General features: G+C 40.9%; 1 protein-coding gene across 3 annotated transcripts; it reads left to right on the forward strand.

The window, feature by feature from the left end:
- Positions 1-2,780: 2,780 nt before the first annotated feature.
- On the forward strand, positions 2,781-11,061 carry LOC140233022 (uncharacterized). 3 transcript variants are annotated; one of them, XM_072313130.1, is made up of 6 exons: positions 2,781-2,960; positions 4,534-4,742; positions 5,541-5,715; positions 6,605-6,801; positions 8,079-8,247; positions 9,557-11,061. In XM_072313130.1, the coding sequence occupies exons 1-6, from the start codon at positions 2,873-2,875 to the stop codon at positions 10,207-10,209; spliced, it is 1,491 nt and encodes a 496-aa protein (XP_072169231.1). In that variant the 5' UTR covers positions 2,781-2,872; the 3' UTR covers positions 10,210-11,061. The 3 variants fall into 3 exon arrangements, with proteins under 3 accessions (XP_072169231.1, XP_072169230.1, XP_072169232.1); XM_072313129.1 differs by having other exon boundaries at positions 8,076-8,247; positions 9,557-11,060; XM_072313131.1 differs by lacking the exon at positions 4,534-4,742 and having other exon boundaries at positions 8,076-8,247; positions 9,557-11,059.
- Positions 11,062-21,595: the final 10,534 nt, after the last annotated feature.

The raw sequence follows: 21,595 nt of genomic DNA on the forward strand, positions 1-21,595 counted from the left end.
TTTGCCCCCCATAGATTCGACGTCCCTGATCTTCCCTTGGTATACCCTGACTGAGTCACTGTCGTTTCTCAGGAATGATTCAGGAAATGGAGGGGATTCAATTATGGCGATAAAGTTGTTGTTATTGTTTGTTTGTATGTGTTCGTACATATTTTGCAGATGGTCCCCAGTTACTCGCGTCATAGCATGTTTATATGTAGACCTATACTATTTGACGTTGTCAACGCCTGAGCCATACCTTACAGTGTATGTCGATGTTACTTTCTTCGCGAGCGAGCGAAGCGAGCGAGCGCTTGAGAAAATTATACATTTTCCTACAAGAAAGAATACTGTTCAGCTCTGTTACCTGTCTGAAGGCCGGCGTACAAACGTCATGCAATATGCCAAAATTTATACAATCACATTTCTGCTTCCTCCATTTTTTCCCCTCAAAATTCAGGGGGGGATGATTGTACAGGCCATCCCCCCCTCCTCCATTTCAGGGGGGGATATATCCCCCCCATCCCCCCCGGGATTTACGCCCATGCAGTATACACTGTACCATACTCGTCGAGAACTGAGTTGCATCAACACTCGATTCTTCGCGAGAACAGTGACCGAACTCGAATAACCTGTCCGCGGAAATTGTTGCAGCGCCATCTGGGGGGCATTTCATGAAGGAACTTGTCGGATAAAATATCTGACAAGTCAATTATATCCGACAAGTTTTGAGAAATTCTTTAGTCTGATTGGCTGATTTCTCAAAACTTGTCGGATATAATTGACTTGTGGGACATTTTATCCGACAAGTTCCTTCATAATGCCCCCCTGATGTTGGAAGCTTATACAGTAATCGACTGACGGTTGATATTAAACAATGGCACATGGACCTACAAGTTGGTCATCCATGCTGTGCACGTGCTAGAGCATTATTTTACAAGTTGTGTAAATTTACAAATTTTGTAGATGAATTTATCATAACGTAAATAGTACTCGAATGGGGGAAATTGCGAACACACACACACACACACTAAGTTTACGAGAATCTTCTGCTGCTAAAAGAAATTGACTTATCCATCCAGAAGACATGCAAGAGAAGACGAACTTATATTATTGGGCTCCTAAGGGATATTTCTATAGTCTTAATAGTGATGCCACTGTGACGTCATTTGCCTATATAGTAGCACTATCTCTCTTAAGGGCGCTTTCAGACATAGAGATTATTAAGAATCATGTCTCGTATGCAATGATGGCTACGAGAGTATTAATTAAAACAAAAATATAATAATAAACGTCGTGTGAATACACGCCGTATGGACTATGAAAGCACAGACACGAATCAAATAATGTTCCATGATATAAGCCATACAAAAACGCTGCTCAAACCATCGCTTCGATATACTAGTACTCAGTAGGTCCTCAAGTATACGATCTGATTGTAGCGAAAGGGTCGGGTTATTCCGCTTCTGATGGGGACGGGGATGCATGGGAACCTTCGTTATCAGCTGGATGTTAGTGTATATGGTTACAGCTCGTTATTCCGAAGGTTCGTTATTCCGAAGGCTCTTTAGTCCGAAGATTCGTTATTCCGAAGGTTCATTGTTCCGAATTTCATTTTCGGATTAACGAATCTTCGGAATAAGGAACCTTCGGAATAACGCCACAAAATGTTCGGATTAACAACCCCTTTTTCATTTTCGGATCAACGAATCTCTAGGTATAGGGAATTTGTGCGTTTCGGATAAACAACCCTTCGGAATAACGAACCTTCGGAATAGCGAACCTTCGGAATAACGAACAGCACCCGTATAGGTAGATGTATTGCAAAGCATGGCACCACACACAGCATGCAGTTCAGCCTGACACTCCGAAGAACGGCTTATAGTAGGTATAAGAGGGGACACAATGTCTTCCGGACGTGACAGCAAATTGTCTAATCCCAACTTTTATTGCAGCGTTACAACTCAGAAGATAATCTCTGTTCGGAATTATCTGGGCCAAATCTAGTCCCTCTGTAGACTCGCACGCTTTAGATCTATACAAGGAGCCAATACCCTTCAGGGTTTGCATCTCCCTGTTTAACATGACTATTGTGATATACAGTACTTCCCTCGGCCTGGCCTTGGCGGCACGCGACCAGGCCCCAAGAGAGTACAGAATTGGCCACAAGGCTGGACCTAAGAACTTCGTCCTTGACCTATAATCCGCTGAGGGCAACTTGAGGACACGGTCAGGTCAGGTCAGTGGATCAAGGAGAGTGGTCCCGAAGGAGAAGATAACGGAAGCAAAAGTTGGGTAGACGGAAAAGATTTAGAAGGGAGAGAGTGTTTTCAAGAGTAAATAGAATACTAGTAGCAGATGGGGGAAGGTAAAGCGAGACCAAGACCGTTACAATCCAAACCGTTACATAACCCTGATAACAGACTCGTTGGCCAATACCCCACGTTCACATGAGACCCTAGTCACAAGACGCAGTTATTTGTAATATACTGTCATCAAAATCCATACGATATCATGCATATCCTGTACGGCACACGCAAAACATGCTCTTTAACTTTCTGTATAGTGTGAAAAGGGGGTTGCAGACGATCGAAGTAGTACAGTAGTATGCATTGCTTGCTGTGAATGCATCACCTGTCTGCATCAATTAGTGACGTCACAAAACTTTTGATGAGCGTCCCGTCTACAGCAAGCGCACAGAAAAGTGCGCAGTGTTGGCATTCCTTTGCGCGCTGGATGCTTTTACCACCACTGCGTCATGTTAATGTCACCGCTTTTGACGCATTGCATGGCTTGCTTGAGGTCGAACAGCTTGTTCCCAGCTTGAAATGCGGTATGATCAAAAGGATTCTCATGTAATGTTAAGTCATCTTTGTATTCGTGATATCCAAATATGCTGATGAATGGGGGGAAATACGAATTCATGTGGCTTTTCGTTTCGACATGGATTGCGACAAGCACAACATCACTGGTCGGCAACCGTGAGTATGGTTGGGTGTCCATAATATCGGACACCTAACGTTTTTCTATCAATAGAAACGTGAAAAATCTCACAATTTGCCTGAAATTTTACTCACGTGTGGAGAAAATACTCCGGATTCACAAGCGCGCACTGAAAATGCGATCTGAGGTACGCGCTCTAGATGGCGGCTTCGAACGCGTGGGGTGTCATTTTTTCCGCACTCAGTTGCCCGGCTCATATCGACCGACCACCCCGCCCTCTATTGACAATACGTATAAAGCGTACTTAAACGCGTTTTTTCGACAAGCTGCTGTTTTTTTCTAGTCGTAATTTTTTCCCCAATAATATTTGAATATATTTTGAATCCTTCGATATTACTTTTGAAGGACTGTTTGATGAATTTGACTTGATTTTCATTAGGAAACTTTTCATCGTAATTGAAATAAATTAGATGAGTCGGTTTGTTTTTTCACGGTATTCATTTCTCGTTTCTGCATCAACTCGTACGGTCGTAGCGCAAGCGGGCGACAAAATGTTTATGCCATGTGTATGTGTAACGTACTGTGCACGATCGTACAAGCGGCGGTGACAATTTTGCGGTCAAAATCGTCAAATTTATTACGGAAGGATACGCCTCTACATCTAACATTAACAACGAGTCAGCAAAGGTAGGCCTAGTTATATGTAGTTACACGATAAACCTTATTCGATTTTGCTAAATTTCGGTAATTTAGAGGAAATACTTAGTTGTTTTCGCCACATTTTACTCGGTAGCGTAGCCCAGTGAAGAATCGAACACCGTTGCGCGTAGTCCCATGCGTACATTTTCTTTCTGTACGCGCAATCCCATTATAATGCGCGGCCGGTCGTTATGGACCCGGTCGGTGGGTTGGACCCCTACCATACTAGTATTATACGAAGCTGTGTTATTGTCTTTCTATGACTTTCTTTGTTGTTAATTTTAATAAACTTAAATCCCATGAAGTGATGATTTTTCTTTAATGTTCGTTCATTCATTGGAGACCGTTTTTTTTTTGTTTTTTGTTTTTGGTGAAATTATAGGAGTACGGAAATGTAGGTCTTTACTGGAACTGATTAAACGAAATGATGAGCGTATATACCATATTACTCGAGAACTGAATTGCACCGTCATTCGTTCTCTCCGAGAACAGTAGGAGCTGGACTCCGTATCCTAGACAGTCTAGGAAATTGTTGCGGCGCTATCTGTGGGAGCATTTCTGGCGGTTGATAACAGTGACTGGATAGTCTTTGTTCTTCATATTTGCTATCTATGCTGATGTGCTCGTTATATCTGTAAATAAACGGTAACATAAATAACACAGTCTGCAAGAATCTTCAGCTGATTATTTAAGGGGCAGACTTAACCAGAAGAAGAAGAGGAAGAAGAAGAAGAAGAAGAACAACAACAACCTTAATGTCATATATTGTGATAATTGCTGTCTCTAGATACTAAATATCTCATTCAGAGGGCCGTACTGAAATTCAGAGAAATAGCGTAGTGGCGCAAAATGGACTTCTCACCTACCTTGCAAAACTCCCGTGATTTCCTTATTTGATTATTATTCGCGTAGAATTTGCCACAAACCTCACCGACGGCGATATCACAACGTTCTCGCCAACGCCCTCCTCGTCATCGACACCGGAGGAGGAGGTGGTTCTTATTGCATATAACAGGACGTTGGGGGCGGTATGCGGCGACGACTGGTCTATGACGGAGGCGCGAGTGACTTGCAAGGAGCTCGGCTTCCACCACGGTCAAGCGACTTCAACCTCGGCACTGGTATTATCATACGTCTTTTTCGCTGTCGTGTCCATCATCACATGCCATAATCAGCAAAGCTGATATTGGGACGCTAAGCTAGTACTCTTCACTTGCTGTAACAAAACTACACTTTAAATTATCACTTGTATAGCAAGTATTGTAGTTGTTGAGAAGAGGGTGTTGATAATACGGAGACATCACCTGCTGTTCTTAATGATTGGAGCTATTTATTACAGCACCAACCGTGGTTCACATGCAGTTTCTGCTATTGTACACAGTCGTGACAGTCATACCACACCTTGTACAGTTGTAGGTACCTGTGTATCCCATTAACATTATACACTCCCATACAACCACTGACTTTTAAGTTGTTTCCCGTTTTCAGCTAAATAGTCACGCTCCAAAGTTTAGCCGTTTTGTTGTTGTTGTTGTTGTTGTTGTTGTTGTTGTTGTTGTTGTTTTCGTATAGCTAACATCAACAGAGAGCAGTCGTTGCTAAATCAAAAATGACAAAAAGTAAATCAATTAATAAGTAAATTGCAGTTGTCATCTCTATAGGACCTATATCAAGAAAAAAAAAATCAAGTTTACTTTTTAGTATCTAATAAAAAAAAAAGAGAAAATCACAATTAAATTTCTACTGCAGGTGAAAACAGTCACGGACAACATTTCAGACATTTTTATTGCAGTGTTGGCGACTATAAAAGAAAAAGATTGTCTTCCGCAGGCGCATGCCAGTATAGAATTCTTAATCGTAGCCGTTTTCGCAGCAAAAGATATTCACGTTTTTGTTTTGTATTTTGTGGTTGCGGACAGAATGATATCAACCCAAGCTCGTGGTCGTTTTACCTCGAGGATGTCCAGTGTAACGGGGACGAGACAAAACTGATCGACTGCGTACACTCGAGCTTGCAACGGAATGCCGACTGCGAAACGCGGAAAGCTGCAGGGGTTACTTGCTTCGAAGCCAAAGTGGATCAACAATACATCAGTGTGTGGTTTGAAACAAACTCTGTTGTAGCAATCGTTTGCACGTCATACTTCCCCTTTGTATATAAAGAATGAGAAAGAGCGGACATTATTGATAAAGTATAACCCTCATATCAACCTATATGGTCAGTCAATCTTTGTCAAATTGATGTATATTCGATTCGCTTCATGAAATCAAAAAGCTACAAGTATGTCTCAACAGTGATCAGTAGTTGTCATCTCCATGATCACTGAATCTTTAAACTAATTATTCTGTGGCAGCTGATACGATGAACTAAACTGATAGGCTTATTGATTGTATGGCCCAGAGAAGTCATTCATCAAAACCGAATCCGATTGGCAATCTTCATCGAAAATTACACGGGGAATCTACTCAACGAATGGATTAAGCTCTTTTTGAACACTAAAGTACCAAAATATTCAAACTGACAATAATGATGGGATTGCACTATTTTATCCCATGGTCTTATAAAGCCTCGCTTCTTTAATGCGGGTTTTATGGCACTTTATTATAATTTCTGCTTTATCAATTAGTGGAATGACACCATTATCGATGTATATGCAATAGATCACAGCATTAGCAATCTTGAGAAAGACTTTAAAATCTGAATAGTATAGGCCTACGCGTTCTTTTTTTCTGCCAAATATCTCTGTATTATTAGTAGCTGCTACAGGGACCCACAAAAAAGATTAGGTCAAGCAAAATATCCTCAATGATTATGATTCAGTTTACATTATGCTGCCCGATTATCGCTCTAAGTAATGATAACAAATCTTCATTATCTTGCGTTGCACATAGAAATGACAGAATATATCGTTTTTGCTTTTGTTTATCTGTTTTCTTACCACGTTGTATTCTCTATACTAATCCCATGCTTTCATCCGTGAAGGCTTTTGGGATCATAATGGGGACATACGTCTTGAACCTGGTCCGAACGACAAGGACGAAGCCAGCTTTGGAACAGTGCAAATCTTGAAGAGAGGAGTGGGGTGGGCTGGTGTCTGCAGCGATGGCTGGACCTGGACCAATGCTGATGTTGTCTGCATGCAGCTGGGCTTCGATGGCGCCTCTTCCAAAACTGCTCCGGTATAATCTCCCATTTATTAGGCCGTATGAGATGATTGATAATTTACCGTATATCACCATCACAATTCCAATTAAAATGAATGGATGACTCGGATACGGATCCGTGCACTTCCATCCGTGCACTAACCCTAGCATAAAGGCACTTGAAACGTCTAAATCCCTGCTTTTGCATGCACTTTACTATAGACCGGGCCCTGTTTTATGAAGAGTTATAATTGATTATATAATTTATTTCTAGCATAAGTCTCATGACAGCCTGTGTGTTAAGGAAATTTAGAATCGATTACATCTTTTGATAAAACGGACCCAAGATTAAAAAAAAAAAAACTATTAAAGGGAAAGTCCATTCTGATAGTAATTATGCTGTATTGTATAAACAGAAAAAATCAGAGAAGTATAGATCAGTGAAAATTTAAGGAAAATTAGGCACACAAAAAAAAAATATATGAACTGATGAAGATTAGAAAGTTAGAAAAATTGGCAAATTGATGATGTACTTAGTAGGTGATGAGCAGCTCTCCATGTGTTGTACACAAGATTTTACTAATTCTATTTTTTTTTCAAAATATTTTGGCACATACATGGTTGCAGAAGTCATATGCTGAGAACATGCAAAAACTATAACTACTCTTTATGATGCAAGAAAAAATCTGAAGATTTTTTTCTCATGAAAAAAAAAATGATGAAAATTTGTTACTGTAAATCATGGAGAGCTTCTCAACATCTACGTCACACGGTTGCTAATTGAATTTTAAAAGAAAATTCAACATATTATTTTCATTTTTCTATATAATACGTCCCTACCAAAATGAAAGAGCACTTAATATTATACCTCTTACACTTACAGCAGATGAATGATACTACGCTTAACATTTAAAAAAAAATAAATTAGTAACATGCCAGGTTGAATGTGTATTTTTCATTTAAAAAATATGCGTAATTCTCTTTATATCTTCGTTATATCATTTTCCGTATGTGATGTCACGAACTGTAGTAGTCTTAATCAAGCGATGACGACACTAAAACTTATTAATAACTTTTGAACGATTGTCCAATTTTCTTCAAAACTTTAGCTAATGTGATCTTCTCATATTACAGCGTTCACCTATAATCCACATGAATATACTGCGGTTTCATTTCCCTCTCATCCATGGTTTCTATATTACAAGATCAACATGTTCTCCTGATCAAAAACATTGCTGACAATTTGTAATACCCGATGTCTGCCCGTTATATCTAACGATCTGTTTTACTCATACCCTCAACACTGACAGAAGAGCGTCGACGTGGACGCCAACCCGTGGCTGATTCTACTGGATGACGTCAATTGTGAGGGCTGGGAGTCGAGACTACTGGACTGCCATCACTCCGGTTTTGGCAACCCCAATTCTGTCTGTGAGAGCGGGAAGCTGGCTGGAGTCAAATGCAAAATTTATGGTTCGGAAGGTGAGTGACAAGGTATACATACACACACACAATAAAAATGTATAATGTTATTCTCATATTATGTGCAATAATGTGATATAATTTGGCAAAATGAGTTAACTCCATTCTTTGGGTCAATTTGAGATATTTTCGAGTTAACCTGCTTTAAAAAAGAAAAAAGAAAATATTTGATATTTCAATCATAATATATATCAATCAATACATAACTTCAAAAATATTCCTTCTTTACAAATTCGTGAGGCATCATTGGAATAGTTTCATTTCGCTGTATCTGATGGTGAAATTGCCTAAAAATGTTTAAAGTGACGCTTATCCCGTTTGGTGATCAATTTTTTTTTATTATATATGGATAGTTATATACATATATATAATAATGTTATTTCATTATTATATAAATATATATATATATATATATATATATAAGATATATATATATTTGTTGTGGGTTTTTTTTTTTTTTTGAGAGAGAGAGAGAGAAACAGAGAGTACAAAGAGAGAGAGAGAGAAAGAGAGAGAGAGACGAAGAGCATGAAATAAGAAGCTTGGATTATGCCAGTGCATGCCTATAGCAAAACAAGCTAAAATGCCCCAATTGTTCCATCCTCCATTATTGTGATTTGTGAAGTAAACAGAGTATTACACTTCGTCGCTATATTGTATACTAGTATACTAAATGTTTTTTCAGGACCTTATTATTATTATGGACTTGATCTGTACGAGAATTTAATCATTATACCCATCATTAATATATGTTGTGTTCGAGTGCATCGTCATAGTGATTGTTGTGTCCCATGTACAGCCATGATGCTTATGATAACACGACATAATTATATACCAATGTTTTAGCATAAAATTATTATTAATATTATTGTTATTGGTGTTATTATCATTATTAACATTATCCATTATTATCATTATTATCATTATTATTATCATTATTATTATTATCATAATCATTATTATCATTATTATTATTGTGAAAGGTCCTGAAAAATCACTATCATAATTATGAACTCCCATTAAGGCTTAAATATAATCCCCGAATCAATCGTGTGATACAGATCATTATTATTATTTTGTCTTGGTCATGACATTGTGGTGCATCAATGTCAGTAATCATCTCTTTCTCTCTCCCTCTCTCTCTCTCTCTCTCTCTTTCTCTCTCTCACACATACACACATACACAAACACACATAAAATTTGTCATCTTGAATATGCCCAAAATTGATGATGCATTATTGCATAACATTTACACTGATGAATTATGAATATGCTTATAAACACAAACCGATTTAACGTGAACAAGCAGACCACGGGTTTTCTTACGAGTGGTATTATTCCGTAATAATTTTGTTTGTTTGCGGCGCCGTGGTTTACAGGTTTAAGCACTGGCGCGCCGCACGGCATGCCGATTTGACTTTCCGTCTCCAGCAGCAAAGTGCAAGCAGATCACATTCAGATCCAGAGCTGATACACACTCCTCCTTCAGCTCAGGCAGACGGTGAACAAGTTGCACTTCCTCCAGTGGCAGGTGCCTCGCTCCATCCGGCATCTCTTACTCCGTTCACGGTCAGCCACAGTCCAGTGGTATCGCCGAAACCACCTCCGTACCAAAATCCCGCGCCACAGACTGGGCGGAGCGACTTCCAGGAACAAAGCGAGATGGGGAGAGATGGATGTGATGCAACAGACGCCGCTCAAGGGGACAACTTTACCTATTCAACAACGTATCACTCACCAAACGATGCTCACAGTCAACCAATATTTACTGTACCTACAATCGTCGCCAGTATGCCACCTGCCAATGTCACATATCTGTCAGGGTTGCCAACGACGATTCCACCTCCTTCTTCAGGTGTACCGAGTGTTAACGGAGTCACCGCTCCCACGCAATACCAGCCAATGAGCGACTTGCCTCCACCTCCGAGCTATGACGAGGCTTTAAACAGCAGCCAATCATGATGGAACGTGAATGAGTCCTATAGAGTCACCATGATCTAATCAAAATTTACACAGGCACTGTCCAATTTTTGGTAGATGAAATAGAAGCAGGTTGCCTAATGGCGGACGCGTGCGATACGTCTTGTAGGCGACATTCCAACTTTAACGTACGAAAACCACGTGCTTGTAATGACCCTTTTGGATTGTCTAGACCGAGTACTCCGAGCAGATGTCAGATCATTATGAACAATGACCACATGATACAGGATTGACTCACGACGTCCATGTTTTGTAAAGCTGATTTTTTCGGCCTGTAAAATTGGACATCGAACATGAATAAAATTAATAGGACTTGAATATCATAGAAAATAAACCTGGCGATGCCGACTGTGTATCTTACACAGAATAATATTTGACTATATTTCTAACGAATTGCTGTGGTGTTTAGAATAAAAGATGGCGATCACTGAACATGAATGGGCCTATATGATTGGCGGTTTGACGATATCAGGGCTCGACAATATTTTGGTGGCTCGCAAACATAGGCATAGGGCCTAGTATATCGTTGCCCAATCGGGCCACCAAAAGATAATCTTTCTTGAAATTTTGCGACCCGACATTCATTTTAGTGACCCTCGCTGGCCAACAAGCCGAACCCTGAATATCCAGACAGGGAGAGAGCTGGGAAACATACCTTTACATGGGGGTGGGAAATATAAAATTTACGTTTTCTCCGCGCGGGAGTTTCGAAGAATCTTCCTTCCCAATGAATGCGAACATCACGATACCAAATAACTATTGAGGACATCCTTGTCAATTTTTTTTTTCCATGTCATAAATTGTATCATCTGTCACGTGACTTTTCTAGCAGGTGTCTGAATGCAATGCAAACCAATCCTACACGCTGTTGCTAACAAAACGAGGAATTTTGTAATCTCTCTTCAATTTACACTATGCCTATATGTTTTAATGCGCAGTGGTTACTAGGGAAAATCCTAGAAAGAACTTAATTTAGGAGATGTATACAAGTTGTATGGAAAAGGAACATAGGGCATACCTGACACTGCACCCATACCTTGAACCTTGATGAGATAATCCCTGAAGCAGCTATTTCCGAACTAAACTGGGATGGGATGTGCTGTGACAGTAGGTGATGGTGCAGTCGTAGCATATTTACAATTAAAATAGCGATGTGCATACTACAAATTCTGTACGATTTACAGCAACATGGAACCCACAGGAGGTTTCAGCCCTCTGACGACAGGAAGGGCAGCCTTCTGGAAGGCAGCTACTGTTGGGGCATGCTTACTCACTGCCATGGTTGGCAACTGGTTCCAGAATAAGATGCGAGTGGTTCAGTGATAAAAATGAGAATTTATAAGAACATGGGGACGGTGAGCTTGAGTACATGATCTCTTCTGCTGACATAGGAGCTTGGGTTATGAAGTGAGGAAGATGGAAGTTGACTATAGCTGATGATGTATTCTATAGAACATGGTGACAAAGCGAGCAGCTGCTTTCTGCACTTTTTCTAAGCCTTCAGCAGTACTGGAAGTGTAGGGATTCCAGGCTTCAGAAGCGTACTCCAGCTGTGGTCGAACAAGGCTCATGTACGCTTTGGATCTTACAACAACCATTGGTGTTTTCAAGCCGATTGTAGGCCTAGGACCTATATTTCAGATGTGGAGATGGTGCACACGATCTTCAAACAATGCAGTACACTTCTTTCGCTGTATACGTGACATATACTGGTAATAGTAGTCCATCAAAGTTTACTACACGACATTCCTCTTTAAAAACGACAAACTTTTATTTACAAAATCATGTTCATACCTGTAAATTTCCACTTTTTAAAGACATTTTATGATAATACAGTGCGACTACTACTCGTAGTACAATTTGTACTAGTATACTGAGTACACGTACAACCGTATATTGATTGTACGCTGTGATTTTGTTTGTTTTTCATTCTAGTAGGCCTACTAGATAATTATTATCTATAGTATGGTTGGGTGTCCATGATATCGGACACCTAACGTTTTTCTATCAATAGAAACGTGAAAAATCTCACAATTTGCCTGAAATTTTACTCACGTGTGGAGAAAATACTCCGGATTCACAAGCGCGCACTGAAAATGCGATCTGAGGTACGCGCTCTAGATGGCGGCTTCGAACGCGTGGGGTGTCATTTTTTCCGCACTCAGTTGCCCGGCTCATATCGACCGACCACCCCGCCCTCTATTGACAATACGTATAAAGCGTACTTAAACGCGTTTTATCGACAAGCTGCTGTTTTTTTCTAGTCGTAATTTTTTCCCCAATAATATTTGAATATATTTTGAATCCTTCGATATTACTTTTGAAGGACTGTTTGATGAATTTGACTTGATTTTCATTAGGAAACTTTTCATCGTAATTGAAATAAATTAGATGAGTCGGTTTGTTTTTTCACGGTATTCATTTCTCGTTTCTGCATCAACTCGTACGGTCGTAGCGCAAGCGGGCGACAAAATGTTTATGTCATGTGTATGTGTAACGTACTGTGCACGATCGTACAAGCGGCGGTGACAATTTTGCGGTCAAAATCGTCAAATTTATTACGGAAGGATACGCCTCTACATCTAACAACGAGTCAGCAAAGGTAGGCCTAGTTATATGTAGTTACACGATAAACCTTATTCGATTTTGCTAAATTTCGGTAATTTAGAGGGAATACTTAGTTGTTTTCGCCACATTTTACTCGGTAGCGTAGCCCAGTGAAGAATCGAACACCGTTGCGCGTAGTCCCATGCGTACATTTTCTTTCTGTACGCGCAATGCCATTATAATGCGCGGCCGGTCGTTATGGACCCGGTCGGTGGGTTGGACCCCTACCATACACTTCCTGCCTGCTGTACGAGCACTTTTGAGCCAAGCACGGACGTACGTACACACGGATACCCGGATGCCAATCACCGAACTAAAACATAGTGGAATGCGTGTTCACCCAGGAAATACGCAGCCACCAAATCTTGCTACCACCGCCATTTTGTTCGGGCAATTTTTCCTTATATGGAGTGCGGCGAAGCGCAATTGACCATTGTCATGTACAAACGTGCATTGTTACGTCATAATCACTAGCCACTGGACGGCGTACTCTTGCTTGCGCGCGTACCAGTGGCCCAGTCTGACCGCGCCAAAGCGTGCACTCCATATAAGGAAAAATTGCCCGAACAAGATGGCGACGCAACACGGTAATTTGGCTGCACGGTCTCGTGTATGTTGGGAATAGGGACACGCATTCCACTATGTTTTAGTTCGGTGATGCCAATGCGCAATGCATCATGGCGCGTGCCATCATTAACACGCCAGATGAGTGTACGTACAATGTATATGGTTATTGACCGATTCTGTGACGCGCTATGTGTATTTTTGGCAAAGACGCTTAATAAATAAGACACGAAAGTGCGCGCTAATCCTGTACAAAACAAATGGACAGCGCGCGGTCTTCAAGCGTATACGCACATCACCTGAGACGCGCTGCCTTGACGCTTGATAAACAACAGCAGCGGCTTCAGGGACAGCGCGTCTCAGGTGATGTGTGTCTTTGCCTGAGACGCGCTGTCTTTGCAGATGTTGTTGTTGTTTATCAAGCGTTTTTGATTGTGAGATCATGTTGTTGCCAAATTTTTACCTCCACGAAATAATCCTTATTACTCTAAAATCTCGTTCTTCAAAATAATCCCCTTAATCGATAAAAAGCTACGACTATAATTTTTAAATCTTTTTAAGATGACAAGAATACCACTACCTTTGGAAATGAATGATGTTTCTAGGTGTACTGAGTTTGTACTTAGCTCTCTTTTGTATCGTCATGTAGGGTAGCCATTTTGTGTCCATCTTTATCGCGCGCCTTCGTATCTTATATCTCTACTATCTTTGATTTTTGGCATGGGCAGCGCCATTACGCGGTGTCTCAGCCGACCCCACCCCCCCCCCCTTCCCACTCCCCCACCCCTCTCCCTACATTAGCACGCGCGCAGAATGAAAAACTGATGCATGGTTGCTTTAGCCAATGGACGTCTCGTACTGAGTGCGCGAATGCTTGCTTAGTGCGCGAACCTTTGTTGCAAGTACGCGATAAACATGTTGCCCTGGGCCGGTATTCCATAAACTTCTAAGACAAATTGCTTAAGTGTAAGCAATATGTCTTAGATTTTTGCTTAGCTAAGAAAATCGCCCTAACGGTATTCCATAAACTGTAAGGCATTTTTCTTAAGTCGGGCGATTTGGCTAAGCAAAAATCTTAAATTCTGATGACGTCATTTGACATAAGCAAGATATTCATGTCATCACTGTTCGCGAACAGCTGCCCCGCGGTGAAAGTCTATGTATTTTACGTGTTTAAGCAACAATCGCAACTACCTAGCCACCCATGGAAGAAGATACCTAGGCCTAATGCACACTTTTTCAGAGGCTTTTTTTTTTATATAGGAGCAACGTCTCCATATTACTCTAGGTCTCACAGTGTCTAGAATGTCAGTAAACGGCCTACTTATTTAGTAGTAGGCAACATAGACCTAACAGTTACGTGTTGTTTTGGATCTTTTCGGCCAAAGTTACGGCCTTATAAGTGAGACTCACACCGCAATCACATCACACCACATTTCAAGTACGACACCGAGTGAAAAAAGAAACATCATGAAATCACGAGAATCAAAATCAAAGCGAGTACTTATGTTTACACCCTAACGTAGTTACTAGGCCCAGATAATTAGTCCGTACTCACCGATCCGGTATAACGTACCACGGAGCCGGAGAGGACGCTTTGTGACAGTACTCGCCTGTCTCGATACACAAACTGTGATAGCCGCACGTGTATAAGCAAGCTAGGGCATACGTCTACGTAATGTAGTGGGTTGTGGCATAAACGTAGACTTTATATCCGGGCGGCTATGTGCGTTCCTCTAGCTGCGCGCTCCACTCCGCCGCTAATGCGCGCTGAGAAGGAGGTCGAGGGCACGCGTAGTATACGCGCAACACATACCCCCCCCCCCCCGATTCCCCGTGGCCATGGCCCACCGAGTTTCTACCGTATTGTTACTGTGCAAGTTCCCACGAGACGCAAACGAGACGCTTCGTCAAACCCTGAACTCATTTCATTTACATTACTGATTACTGATGAACTTCTTTATTTAGCAAAAAGATGAAAAATCATGAGCTAAAGCCGCCATCTTTTCTACATTGTTATGCTACACCCATAATTTTTTCTTACTGGAACCCAAGTTAAGACAGCTCAATAGCTGTCTTAGATTTAGGGTAAATTTCTTAGACAAATGTCGTTTTGGAATACCGACGGCACATTTTTAAGAAAATATGCTTAGCCAGCAAGCCGAAATCTGTCTTAGGTAAGACAAAATTCTTAGCAAAATTCTTAGCAAAATGCTAAGACAAATTCTTAGCCAAATTTTATGGAATACGAACTTAAGCTAAGAATTTTATCTTAGCCAGAAAATAAGCAAAATTGCTTAGATTTTCTGACTTAAGCATGCTTATCTAGTTTATGGAATACCGGCCCTGGGGGTGGGGGAGAGCAGGGGGGGTCGGCTGAGACACCGCAATTTGAGCTCATGGCTGCGCCCAGTGCCATAAAATGTCTGCTGCCCTCAACGAACCCGAATCGGTCAATATAGCTTGGGATCGATCGTGCAACCAAAGTACAACCTACATGTACATAATACAGTGCTCTACGATTCAATTTCGATGACCTATTCACCTACCGCCGCTAGCGGCGCTATAACGGTCGCCATAACTGGGCCAATGGGGGCCAACGAGGGCTTCCAGCGAGCTAGCTACCCAGCGAGTTGCACTTGCAGCTCAGCAGCCTTGCGTACCCATCGCGCATAGTTAGCCGGGCGCGGCCGCTGACCGCCGGCGCCGCGCTAATACTAGTATTGTGATTGTTTACTCACTCTGGAAAAGTCATTCAGCGGCTTTTAATGCCTTTCTTTTGGACAAATTGAGTGATTCAGACATATTGATCTACTTTGAAAGCTTCAAAGGAAGGATCAGGAAAACACATTGTGCAGTTGTTGGGTGTACAAACAACAGAAAAAAATGGAAATGGAAGCTTCACGGCAGTGTGTGAAATTCAGACACCGCTGACGCACGATAAAATAAGGCAACATTTAAAGACAAGTGAAATACAACGGTATAAAAATGCACAGATTTCGAAACGAACTAGAGTGTCTACTAGATTCTCTATTCAATTAGGTTATCACTGCATATTCGGAAAATACAGGTATGTTGTTCATCTTAGAAGACAAGTTTAGATCAAAAGAATTTGATAATTCACTGATTTATTATTATTATTATTATTATTATTTTTTTTTTTATCCTTGGCGTCCTACTTGCCAAAGTTTACACTTCCTGGCTAGACTTTATTATTATGACAAACATAATTTTTTACAGCATACACTACAGCTAAATGAAATGTTTCAAGATGCGTTAAATTCTTATATTGTTTTCACTTTTTCAATGTCCAGCACTGAATATTCAATTGACCATATATAGGCCTATTCAATTTTGGCCTGGAACTCTGAATTTGACTTTTGATAAAGTGATACTTATTGAATATTAAACCATGGATGGTGGCAAACATCCGTTTCATAATCATAATTAACAAAGTATGATTTGAAAATCACTTTTGTAGATCATAATAGGCATTAGCGTGATGTTACGCAAGGTTACTTAGACTTAAAATAGTAGGCCCTACGGAGTAGTTTTGGTTGTTGACATCAGGCAACGTAAATTAAGTTTATACGGCTTAGAAACGCCTAGATTTGTATTCCTTTTGGTTTACTTAGTTAGGCTTGCCTGGTGCGACGCGAAAATGATATAGGATGTAGGGTTCTAGAAGTTAATAGGTCTAGATCTAGTCTGGACTCTTGCCTAGATTTCTAGACAAGATCTAACGTTAGACAGATTCTACCCTGCTGGCCCGACACTCCCGAGTAAAGGCAAAAGCCTGCCCTAAAAAGGTTAAGTTAACTGATAACTTGCAATTTATTGCGCCATATCTAGCTCAAGATTCTTATTCATTATTTGTATTTAAGTATATCAGTTAACTTGTCAACAGCCTAGGCTTATTAGCAAGACGTCTGCCAGCGCCTAGCAATAATTCTCCCCAGCGGTTTTTATTCTCTTACACAAATGTGAATATACGGGGCTTACACGCGAGTACCCAAGTCATCGCCAAAGAAATAGAGTCTACAAACATTCACGGATCGTACCAATATTTACCTTGAAATTCAAGTTTTGGCTACAGCCGTATGTCGTCTACCCATTCGCTCATAGTCGGTATAAGTTGTTTAATTTCATTTATTTTTAATTAGCTAGTGAAAAAAAAATTGTAGACTCTAGTTGTCACAAAGCCAGATGCGTCGATCGCTGCCAGCGCCAGAGATAGCTAGCTGGCCGGCTGGCGCCGGGTGGTAAAAGCACTGGCTGCCGCTGGCACCCTTGCCACGCACGCAGGGTGCTTGCCGACCCGGCCTGTTTGGCCCACCGAACTAAAACATAGTGGAATGCGTGTTCACCCAGGAAATACGCAGCCACCAAAACTTGCTACCACCGCCATTTTGTTCGGGCAATTTTTCCTTATATGGAGTGCGGCGAAGCGCAATTGACCATTGTCATGTACAAACGTGCATTGTTACGTCATAATCACTAGCCACTGGACGGCGTACTCTTGCTTGCGCGCGTACCAGTGGCCCAGTCTGACCGCGCCAAAGCGTGCACTCCATATAAGGAAAAATTGCCCGAACAAGATGGCGACGCAACACGGTAATTTGGCTGCACGGTCTCGTGTATGTTGGGAATAGGGACACGCATTCCACTATGTTTTAGTTCGGTGGTTTGGCCCCCAGTTATCACAATTATGGCGTCGCCTTGAGAGGGCGCACTTCCATGAACAGTTGCTTGAATCGGTCTAGCTATACTAGTGCAAGCTACTGAGGGCCAGGGCCGGCGCACGCCCGGCGGCACACGGCTGGCATGGCGCATTTCGTAACTTGACGTGTTTCGCGTCGATCCGAGTCGAGTCGAGTCGAGTTATGCTAACTGTGGTCGTAAAATGCCTTGTGCTGAAAGAGAAGGGTTCAACAAACATGGATATCCTTCATCTTCTAAGGTGTTTGCTTCTTTTCCCTGCCATTGAATGCAGTGTGTCAGGATCATGTGAGTTTCTATCATTCTGTATTTCAAAAGAGCTGCATTTGCCATTTGCAACGTTAGATTAGCCCGACCAGACGCTGTGCGAAGTAGACGGCCTATTGTACTAACGACAGTAACATTACAGCGACTGGGCTGTGTACTAAACGTTAATAGATAGACGAACTGTTTGTTAGAACTAGAAAGTTACCATTTTTTAACGTTGGAATAGATATTCTTCCATCATGTCAGGTTTTGATATAAGAACGCAGTATCCAGTAACGTTAGTTGGGCAATGTAACCCTTTTATTAGACCCCTATGGGCCCTACCCGTAGACGGTATCTATAGCCTGTGTAGTGTAGCAATAGTAACACTGTGTTAGATAATAGATATCTAGCGTTAATCTATTGACCGATTCGGGTTCGTTGAGGGCAGCAGACATTTTATGGCACTGGGCGCAGCCATGAGCTCAAATTGCGGTGTCTCAGCCGACCCCCCCCCCCCCCTGCTCTCCCCCACCCCCAGGGCAACATGTTTATCGCGCACTTGCAACAAAGGTTCGCGCACTAAGCAAGCATTCGCGCACTCAGTACGAGACGTCCATTGGCTAAAGCAACCATGCATCAGTTTTTCATTCTGCGCGCGTGCTAATGTAGGGAGAGGGGTGGGGGAGTGGGAAGGGGGGGGGGGGGTCGGCTGAGACACCGCGTAATGGCGCTGCCCATGCCAAAAATACACATAGCGCTAGCGAGCGCGTCACAGAATCGGTCAATACGTTTAGAACATATGGCCCGAATTCACGAAGGTGGTATAAACCATGGTTTAAACCATGGACAAAAACCATGGAGCGCCAAGTGTCGCATGGAATATTTCAATAGAAAAAATCAGTCATTTCGTCAATGAAATGATTATTTTGTAACGAAATGACAACATTTTGTAACTAAATGAACATTACGTCCACGAAATGATAATTTCGTTAACGAAACGGTCATGTTGTCAACGAAATGACCAATTTCGTAATGAAATATTCCGTGCGAGACTTGGCGCTCCATGGTTTTTGTCCATGGTTTAAACCATGGTTTTATTTGTATGGTTGAGGGGTCTAGATATCGCGCACGAAAATTTGAAATGCTCTTATAATAGAAGTTATTCCATAATCGTACCTGAATTTCTCAATGAAGATCACGAAAATGCAGAAAAATCACTTCCCAGAATCTCCTGATGATACGATGACGGAGTAGTGCGCTGTCGCCGTTTGTATGTCGGACTTTTTTTTCTGCGTTCAATTTCTCGGGGTATGTAAAGATCGCGCAGCTGCCCTCTGTAGCTTCATGCGTGAAAGTGTCTGCCCCTCTGCGGCTGTAACGTGCTCCGGCTTTCGTAGAATATTTTTTCACTTGATATTAAATTTGTCCCTGTTAAGCAACAGCAGTTTTACCTAACTTGTGTATATTATTGTTATTATTATTGTATGTGTTATTATTATTATTATTATTATTATTATTATATGTGTTATTATTATTATTATTATTATTGTTATTATTATTATTATCATTATTACTATTATCACTACCACCATCATCGATCATCATAATCATCATCATCATCATCATTTTCATTATTATTATCACTTCCACCACCATCATCATTTTATCATTCTTATTATCATTATTTTCATCATTGATATTTTCATAATCGTTAATGATTTTCATTTATAAAGTTTTCTTACAGTATTTCTAATCACTTTAACCAATAATATACATGTAATATAAAATGGAAAAAAGTAAAATATGAACATATATTTGTGTGTGTGTGTGTGTGTGTTTGTGTGTGTGCTTACCCATTCGTCACCCTCTCATTTTCGTCACCCATTTGTCACATTCTCATCTAATTTGTTTTCTTCAGTATCATTATGACCCTCCCCTGTCACAAATATATCACAAGTTAGCGCAAGAAATCACAAGCAAATTCAAATTGAAATCACTCTTCAACTTCGATAGACTGAAATATTTATTCCTTTGTAATATTATAATCGTTGTGTTAAAATTTGACTTAAAACAACATTTATTAACAGTATTTCAGCGTAGCTGGCAGCATACATTGTTCTTGTGTATGATGACGTCACGTGGTAAACGATCGATCGAACAAATTACGAATTCTATCGACTACGAACGAGACAAGCGAGACGACACGTTTAGGCTACAACATCCTTAGAACAGATTTTAAGGTTAGGTAGGTAAATTACAAGGTAAAAAATTGGAAATTTAGTGGAAAATTTGTTGGAAATCAAAATTTCTTACCTGCTTCCTTCTCATGTTGGGCGGTAAGTCATGTATGTTTATTCCATGGGCGTATCGGCAAATTTTGCGCTTATTCCTACGCGTAATATCGCTTGCTATACGCAGTTACGCTATGCGCGATCATTACGTCCCTGCGCGAGACCTAGTACCCTTACTATACCACCTTCGTGAATTCGGGCCAAAGTCTAACGTTAGATCTATAAACGTTAACATGTTAGGATCTAACGTCACTCGTTAGGTCACTGTAACGTCAGGCAGTTTTTTTTTTTTTTATTTCTTTCTTAAGGCTAACGTTAGATCTCTTAGAAATGTAACTAGCGTCTCACTAGGGCCTAAAACGTTACTAACTTTACACAACGGGTGTGTTGTTGACCTTGCGTGTAAACGTAAGACGCCCAGAAAGATACTAACTAGATCTATTACGTGTTAGAGTCTAGTCTGAAGTCATATAGGCCTAGGTCCTAACAGCAGATAAATTGCTACTCCGCCTAGCTGTGTAAAATCAGCAGCGCATATGTTCTACTCTAGACAAGTAGATCCCTATTTTTAAAATGAAAGTTGACAGTGGTGTAAAGCATTTGTAGAAATAAAATTGTACTTTTCCAGTTTATGATTCAGGGGGAAAAGGGTAGGCCCTACCACAACAAAAGAAAACAAATTAAACCTAGTTAGGGCCTAAAAAAGTTTCACTTTTGGTATGGTCTAGAGGGTTTTTTTTTTCCCCGACATCTCGTCACACATTTTCTCCATCACTGTCTTCATTTCCTTCCTCATCATCTCTTACTCTTATCATTTCATGCTCGTACTCTCTGGTCGTCATGCAAATCCGTCATTATGCTTTTGACTTGTGCGCAGTGCGCTCCCGCTTTAACGAGCCAAGTTTTAGGTATATCGTATCTATATTTTATAGAGCTGT

This window comes from Diadema setosum, chromosome 9 (genome assembly GCF_964275005.1).
Source record: "Diadema setosum chromosome 9, eeDiaSeto1, whole genome shotgun sequence".
Lineage (NCBI taxonomy): Eukaryota > Metazoa > Echinodermata > Echinoidea > Diadematoida > Diadematidae > Diadema > Diadema setosum.